This window comes from Otolemur garnettii, unplaced genomic scaffold, assembly GCF_000181295.1.
Source record: "Otolemur garnettii isolate 467f Iridium unplaced genomic scaffold, OtoGar3 scaffold00055, whole genome shotgun sequence".
Classification (NCBI taxonomy): domain Eukaryota; kingdom Metazoa; phylum Chordata; class Mammalia; order Primates; family Galagidae; genus Otolemur; species Otolemur garnettii.
Window position 1 is genome coordinate 8,062,666 of NW_003852450.1, and position 8,361 is coordinate 8,071,026.

At 50.8% G+C, this 8,361-nt stretch overlaps 1 protein-coding gene across 1 annotated transcript in view; it reads right to left on the reverse strand.

Moving 5' to 3' along the window:
• The window catches only part of IGFN1 (immunoglobulin-like and fibronectin type III domain containing 1), a 45,672-nt gene extending 39,165 nt beyond the window's left edge, over positions 1-6,507 (reverse strand). Inside the window, exons 1-6 of the mRNA XM_023514556.1 lie at positions 6,451-6,507; positions 5,233-5,265; positions 4,390-4,501; positions 3,095-3,234; positions 1,892-1,991; positions 429-485 (exon numbers count right to left, since the gene is read on the reverse strand). Of these exons, the coding sequence (XP_023370324.1) occupies positions 429-485; positions 1,892-1,991; positions 3,095-3,234; positions 4,390-4,501; positions 5,233-5,265; positions 6,451-6,507 (499 nt within the window). The remainder of the gene's footprint in view (positions 1-428; positions 486-1,891; positions 1,992-3,094; positions 3,235-4,389; positions 4,502-5,232; positions 5,266-6,450) is intronic.
• Positions 6,508-8,361: the final 1,854 nt, after the last annotated feature.

Consider the following 8,361-nt stretch of genomic DNA (forward strand, 5'->3'; position numbering starts at 1 on the left):
TGCCCCTTTGATCACAACAGACTGCAGAGAATGCTATTTTGCCCCTAGACTGTTTCATAATCAAGTTGTGCAATTATGACAAGATCATGCCTTCAAGCTACTGTATATAAAGTGCAGTAAGGCTGAGATTGCTGGTTCCTACTGAGGCAAGTCCTCCTGATCCCGCTATTCTCTCTCTCTCCTTTCACATCTCCTGTCAGTCTACTCCCAGGGTCTCTAATAACCTTTGCCAGGCAGGTTCCCAGCAGGATGGATACCTGGGAGCTAATGCAGGGCTTTTCTGCATGGGCCATGCTGACAACTAAGCCTATGAAATGGGGTCCCCTAAAGATTGGTGATGACCCACGAGGTGTGCATGGAGGCTTAACCAGGTGGGGAACACCAGACAAGGAGTAGCATATCCCCAAAGGCCCCAGGAGATTTCTGACAAATCCACCTACCCTCCTGTGGTTCCTTTTGCCTCTTCCGTTTCTTCCGAAAGCCAACTGGGTCATCCGGGGAGGAGTTGATGTGGATAGGCAGGGAAAGAGGCAAGACACGCTGTGATCTTCCTGAGAAACTGATAAGTCCCAGAGCCTTGTCCTCCCCACTGCCCTCTAAGGCGTGAATATCCCAGCAAGAGGAAGGGAGCAGGGTGGATGGTCTGTCATAAGCTTTGATACCCCAGAGCCCTACCATGACACGGGGATCCAACCTGAGCGTCATCTTATACAGAGGAGGCCCAGTCACATGTCCATAGAGACCAGGGAGGTAGCATAAATGAGTGAAGTGGACAGTGGCACCCACAACAAACTGAAGAGCATTTAAGGGGGCAGCTGCTCATTCATTCAACCTGAGACCTGCCATTTCAGGGTATAGGTCTAATATTGCCAAATATGCCAGACCCTGCTGCTTGGCTGACCCTGCAGCCATTCACAATCCTCCTCTACATCACCTCCTTCTACTAGAGAGGCTAGGAAAGCTACTTTCCCAGCTTCTCCTACAACCAGCAGTGGTCATGGAACATGGTTCTGGCCAGTGAGCTCCAAGAGTTTCTGGGAAAGCCTTTGCTTCCTTGACAGGAGAGGCAGATAGACCCAGGGCACCTCTCCCACCTTCCTGTGGCAGCCACCTTATGACCATGAGGTGATAAACCAGCCTGCTAAGGATGGCTGAGCAGTAAAACAGAAAGAACCCAGATTTCTGATGATAGCCCTCAACGGTGGCATGAGCCCTTGATGCCAGTCTCAGGACTTGCTATGTGAAGTAATTAAATATCTTGGCTACTCTTAGTAGGATTTTCTGATACTTGTAGGCAAACCAATTATAAACATAACCAACTGAAAGACTAGATGTGCTTCCTCACGAGACAGCTACCTTTTAATTATTATAATTTGATGACTAATTTTTAAAATTTCAAATACTGTGCAGATCAAACTAAATTCATCTGAGACAGGATTTGGCCTTTGTATTACCCATCAGTCACCTCTGACAAAAACCTATACAAAACATCCCTTGCACAGTGGAGAACCTGAGGCTCAGAGAGGAAAAAAAAAAACCCACTGGGCAAGTTAGCAGATGATCCAGGACTAGAAAGCAACTTCCAAGTCCTGTCCTCATTCCATTTGGCCAAGAAAATATCCTTCAGAGCATCTGCGACAGGGCAGCTGCTGAGGTGTGCCTTTTGAATCACATGTAGACTTCATGAGTAAGTGGCTGAGGGCCAAGGGTCTGGTGCAAGGTGAGGTGGCAACAGCAGCCTTTGTGGGTCTCCCCTTCCTCCCTGCCCACCACCTTTCCTCCCCACCCAGGCAGTTGCACGGCTTCTGATTCCTCTGAGGGCTTTTGGAGGAGAAAGTGATGCTTAGGCACTGATGAGACAGGCTTGGGGCTGGGGATAGGGGAAGCCCACCTTCGATGACGGTGAGTCTCACTGTGCACGTAGCCTCTCCGTACATGTTCACTGCTGTGCAGCGGTACACATCAGTGTCCTCACCTGTCAGCTTGTTGACCTGCAGAGAGGCCGTGGGCAGGGGAACAGGGCTAGCATTTCATTTCCCTTCCTCAGCTTCCTAGACGTGCCATGTGTTGAGGGCATAAGGTAAGCAGGACACAGTTCTTATCCTTGTAGGCCTCACAGTGTTTATGGGGACAAACCCCAAAACAAAAACCTGGATCTGGATAGGTGGATGCACCAACTCTTTGCCATCAGAGGCAACATGGTGTAGCAGAAAGAGTTCACTTGTAGGGGTCAGATGGATCTGGGACTGAAAACCATCTCTGTCATGTATTACCAGATGTGGGACCTTGGGCAAGCTATCTAACCTCTCTAAACTTTGTTTCTTCATTTATAAGACAGGGATAATAATACCTCAGAAAGTATTGAATGCTCAGGATTAAACCATATAATCTATGTTTAGGCCAGGGCCCGGCACATGGTAGGTGTTCCATGGCTGGTATATATAATACTCAAGATTCATTGAGTACTCACTATAGGCCAGGCACTGGCTAGACCCTTTACGTAAACCTTTAATGCTCATACGAACTCCTTGATGTAGGTACTACAGTAGGGAGGATGACTTCAATTAGAATCTCACTAAAGTATACTACAGCCTTCCCCCAAGCAGTCTCCCCATAGGCCTCTTCCTGCTGCAGGGAAAAGTGCCAACTTGCCTGATGTAGGTACTATTATTGATGTAGGCATCACATATACATATAGTATATATACATATAACATATATGTATATGTGAGTACTACATGTAATAATGGGTATTATTATCCATTTTACAGATGAGGAAACAGAGGTAGAAAGAAGGAAGTAACTGTGAAGCAGGGTGGTGGCCTAGGATTGTAACCTAGGCTGTCTGACTCCAGAGCTCAAGCTCCTAAGCTGCAGTCTACATCCCCTCCCAGATTATTAACAGAGGTGTCTGCAGGTCTGCTGGGTCCACTCTTGGCTCTGCAATTTTGAGCCATGGAAAGGAGTTGAATGGACTCAACTGCAACTAGGACTATCTCTTACTCCTCAGGGAGATTGGAGGTTGCCAAGAAGACCTTTGAGGGGATGGGAAGAGGTGGGTGGACCCTGGGCAAGGGAAGAGCTTTGGTTCTTACCTGCAGCACATGCTCCTTGCTGCCGGGGGCAGAGGAGACCTGGTACTTGCTGGAATTACTGAGGTCACCTTTGGTGCTCTGCCAATGCACCTTGGGCCTGGGCTCCCCGCAGACCACAGCCCGAAAGATGGCATTTTTCCCTGCAGTAGGAAGAGGCACATGGGGAGACTGGTTGGGGAAGGTTACAGTATACTTTATTGGGATTCTAACTAATGTCATCCTCCCTGCTCTAGGGATCTCCATTGCCCATTGAGAAGGGTGCCAGGTCTTGGGCGCCTTGTCTCAAGACTCTTACGAGGGGAAGGCAGTAGATTCCAGGCACCCACAAGAGAGTCCTTGCCTGCTTTTGTACTGCAGAAGCCTGGGCTCCTTGACAGAAAGATCAGCTGGACTGTCCTCAGTAAAAAAAGGAAAGCCCGTAGGGCTTGGGCAGGAGAAGGGCGTTTCTTTGAGAGTGGGCGTCTAAAGGATTCTCCCAAGACTAGGAAGGGGATGAGATCTTGAGGGTTCCATTCCTACCTTCAAGAGGGAAGAGAAATGACAATTTCAGAAAGGAAGGGCTATTTAGTGCTCCAAGGAGCTAGTCCAGAGACACAGGGCTCCAGAAAAGACCCCAAGTCTGGCATGGGAGCCTGGGAGCTGCTTACCCTCACAGAGCCCCTCTGCCTTCCACCAGGGATATCTCAGTAGAGAGCAATATGGACTAAAAGCCCAGGGGCCCTCCTCAATTTCTCATGAGCTTGTTCAAGATTTAGAAAAATAAAGTGCTGTTATTTTCCTTCTACCAGAATGTTGTGAACTAAAATGTATTGTGAGAATCTGTGTTGAGACGAGAACATCAATTCCCACCCCTTTCCCAACAAGCCTTTTTTTCCCCACCACTGTCTGGGGCACTTTTCTCAGGTGACCGTCCAGAGCCCAGTCTGTGAGCCACTGGGGATGCCGCTGTCTGGAGACAAGGGTTGGGGGGAGTCAGAATTAGCTTGGTGGGAACATGGCCTCTCTGCAGCGGCTTTGAGGCAGGGAGAGAGGAGAGGGGGACTAGGACACATAACTTCTCTCTGCTTCCCAATTTAGCATTTCCCTATCCTTGTCCCCCAGATATTTCTCACATCAGCATAACATGGTATTCTTCACTCCCTTTTCCCCCTTGTCTTAGTACGGGACCCAGGCAGGAAGGCACCACCCGAGTACAGGAGGGAGACACAAAATGGCCTTGTGATGGATGGAGGGACAAGGTGCCTGCTGGGAGGTGACAGGGCAGGAATCTTGCCTACCCATCCCCAGGCTCTCACCCTCCTGCAGAGCCAAGGTGACAGGCTTCTGCTCAAAGTCCGGCGTGCTGCAGCCTTCAGGGATCTCCTCCACCAGCTGCCGGATGCTCACCCCAGGGACAGAGGACTTCTTCTGGGACTTCTCTGGGGAAGGCAGGAGAGACAGAGGTGGACCTTTCCCCTTCTCCCCTCTTGGGTGTCCCTTCAGTAGAATGGAGCATTCACCCCATCAGCCAAGGAGCAGGAACCCCCTTCTCTCTCTGACTGTTGGTGCAGGACTGCGGGTCCTTCTTCCTGCCTGTGGACGGTGCTTTTGCATTTCCTAGTGGGAATCTGATGGTGGCCCTTTGAACGGAGCCCCTATGAAGTGGGCAGGGGGCTCCCTGGAAGGCCACAAGTGTGTCCCTGGGGAAACCTTGGGAAGGAAGAATGGGGAAGGGCTCCTCCTCAGGAAGCAGGAGCCCATGTAGGGGCTCTGCACCTCATACTTGGGGAAAAAATTTGAAATTCAAAGCCAAACCTTAAAAAAAAACCCTGAGCCCACTAAGTCCTTCCAAATCCTTGGCCCTTCCTTCCTCTCCACCCTGGGGAGGAGGAGGGGAGGGTGATTCTTCTCTCACCTGCCATAGTTGTGCTTCCTCTTTGGCTCCCCGGAGGGTGGAAATAGATCTCCTAAGAACAGAAGGTAGTGTGGCTCCTGCAAGGTCCAGACTGGTCTTCCACCAACCCTCCCATGTCCCATGCCATCAGTGTGCCAGACAATATCTGGGGTGGGAACTGGGAAAAGCTGTTATCTCTAAGAGCTTGTCTAACTCCATTAATGGCACTAACTGGTTTTCTGTGATTCCCTGGCCCCGGCAAAACCAGTCTCCCAGAGACCAGGGAGGGGGTAGGATTCTACCCAGCTGGGACCTTTCCCAGGAAAAGGGAAGCACAGGACTGAGCCTATCCTCTATCCTATTGGTCTGGCCTCCCAGTGGGACCCCCGACCTGATGTCCGCTCAGGGTGAGACACAGCTTTCCCAAACAAGAGGAAATCAAACTCATTTAGGATCCTTCCAGCTGTTTAACAGCCTTGCCCCCTCACTTTTGGAATGTGAATTCTCCAGGGACATTCTCCCCCTAACTCTGGGACTTTCTGGCAGTGCTCAGTAGCCCCCACCTCCTACATTCCCCCTATCTGGAATTCTTTAGATCACAAGATCTGCAGGGGAGAGTCTTCAACTTGGCTGCTCTTGAGCTCTTCTCTGCTCAGGCCAATGGGATCCCCATAAATCCATCTGCTCCTCTTTGAAGCCAGTGAATTACAGTGTCAGGTGAACGGAGTGTTTTCCATCCTCTCCCCACCACCACCATCTATCTCCCCATGATTTCCTCTTAAACGCATCCATCTGGTATGGCCAATAGCGAATCCAACACAGGGCAGGGTGGTTTGGTCTCAGACAGGATGAGAGCCATAAAATGGGGGGCAGGTGGTCTTGAAGGAATTCTCCAGCAATCCCACCTCCTGTGCAATTGGCGCATAACCAATTGGTTCCATTTTGGGGACTCCGTTTCCTGCCCAAAGAGCCCTGTTATTAATATAGATTCACACATGACAGAGCAGATTCCTCCCTCCAACTGAGACTCTTCCATTTCGCAACTGCCCACCCACTGGTACTTCTAGCCCCAGGCAGCCCCTCTACAGCTCAGGCGCTGCACCCTAGTGCGCTGGAATGCCATCATGCGCCAACCGCGTTCTGGAGCGGTCACAGGTGTCACAGCCGCTATGTCACAGGGATCACATGGGAGGGTAGAGAGGGAAGGCAGCCACCAGTGGAGGAGGACACGGCAGACCATCATTAGAGGAGAGTGCTGCAGAGGTCTTGGTCCCACCCACTCCCCACTACAATCTCCTATAGAAGGAAGTGCATGCACCTGTTAGTGGCCCCACACTGAAGCAATCTGAGTGGAATGCAACTATCTCAGTCATCATCTTCATCATCGTCCCCATCATTGGCACCACAAGCTATTAGTCAATTACTCAGCTATTCATCACACATGCCGAAATACAGTGCCACTCTTACCCCTTCAGCCCCCCACCCACAGGTCCCAGCTGAGGGTGAAGAGGAAAGCAGAACCCTTTAACTTAGTGCCCATGTCAAGCCATATCAGCTCCTGGACTTCCCTCCTCTTTCAGAAATAAGCCAGATTTGGTACAAGGTCAATGACAAATGGGTAAGGACATGTTTGGTTGGAGACTAGAGAGATGTGGTCTTAACTGTAGGGGGTAGAGAAGGAAATGAATATTCTCCTCCATGTTCATTCCCACATTTGGGAAGAATCCCAATTCTTCCCGGCACCAAATGGCAGCTTGTGTCCTCCCCAGGGTAGTGTCTCCCTGGCCTTTCCAGCACCTATGACCCCTGCCCTCAGCCTCCACCTGCTGTTCCCTCCTCTAGATCTAAGTCCCTGCTATCTCCAACTCCTTAACTGGTGGGCTTTGAAGCAAGAAAAGCCAAACAGGGTTTCTTTTGACTGGTTTGACAATGTTATTAGCCGAAAGATGGCAAGTCCCAGCCCTGAGGTCCTTATTCTGGACTACTAGTGATATTTTTAATCTGGTCACTGCATCCCATTCTAAGTCAAGCAGTGCCCCAGAAAATCAGAGCCAAGACAAAACCACCCAGACAAGACTTACTGAAATTCTCTCCCCCGATATCCTGGAGTCACCTAGAGGGGGCCATAGATGTACCCAGCATGTGATCAGCCAGCCAGGCTGAATCTTCACCAGGCTGATCCCATGCCCATTGCCTGCCCCTTACTGAGTAGAAAAGATAGAGAACAGCTCAGCGTCTCCATCTCAGCCCTTCGGTGGCCTTGGTGTGTGGCCAGGTGGGCAGCACCCACCTACCTGGGTGCACAGCCAGCCTCCTGCCTCCTGTCTGCTCCCTCCTTTCCGTGTCCAGCTGCTGCTTGCTGCTTGCTGCCAGAGCCTCTGGGTCAACTGACAGTGGAGAACAGGGCTGCAGCAGGTGTCACTGCGGGTGCCTCAGCTCCCTCCGCCCCTCCCACTCACCCCGCCTCTCTCCTCCTCCAGTCCAGGATTGGCAGGGCAGGGTCCCCCAGGGCTAACACCCCAGCCCCAGAGGCCAGAGATGGAAGGGTCCTGTGACATCAGCCCATCCAACTCCTCTTTGCAGAGCTTTAATCTCAACCGGATTGGCTTCAGGTGAGTTTGTTCCATGATGCCTCATTTATACGACCCCTAACAGGGAGGGCATTTTCATCATCCAAAGCCTTAAATTTTCAGCTAAGTTTGTCACTGGAGACCCACGAGACCATAAGTCCTACAGATACATAAACCCTCTTGGGAATCACACCTCAAAGTGGTACCAAACAGGCAACAAATTTCAGGAACCAGTCACAGACGAGACTCCACTGAGAGCGGCCAGGAAGGAGGAGGGCCTAGGAACTGTGCAGCCAGGAGGCCTCCTGGAGAAGGTGAGCTCACTCCGGAGCTTCTTCAAGGATAGAACAGGGGATCTGATCAGCTGGGGTAGGGCCATCTATCCAGTTGGAAGGATAGATGGTTGAGTTTTTGAGGAATGTGGACAGAAGATGGGAATTGGGGCCAGGCGCAGTGGCTCACATCTGTAATCCCAGCACTCTGGGAGGCTGAGGCAGGTGGATTGTCTGAGCTCACAGGTTCAAGACCAGCCCAAGCAAGAGCAAGACCCTGTCTCTAAAAATAGCTAGGTGTTGTGGTGGATACCTGTATTCCCAGCTACTGGGGAAGCTGAGACAAGAGAATTGCTTGAGCCTGAGAGTTTGAGGTTGCTGTGAGCTGTGAAGCCACAGCACTACTGTAGGTGACAAAGTAGGACTCTGTCTCAAAAAAAAAAAAAAAAAAGAGAGATGAGAATAGGACAGCTAGCAATAGATTTCCTCAAGGAGAGTGGAGGGCAGGTGAGGCACTAGAGACAAGACCACCTGGTCTGCTTTGGAAGAGCT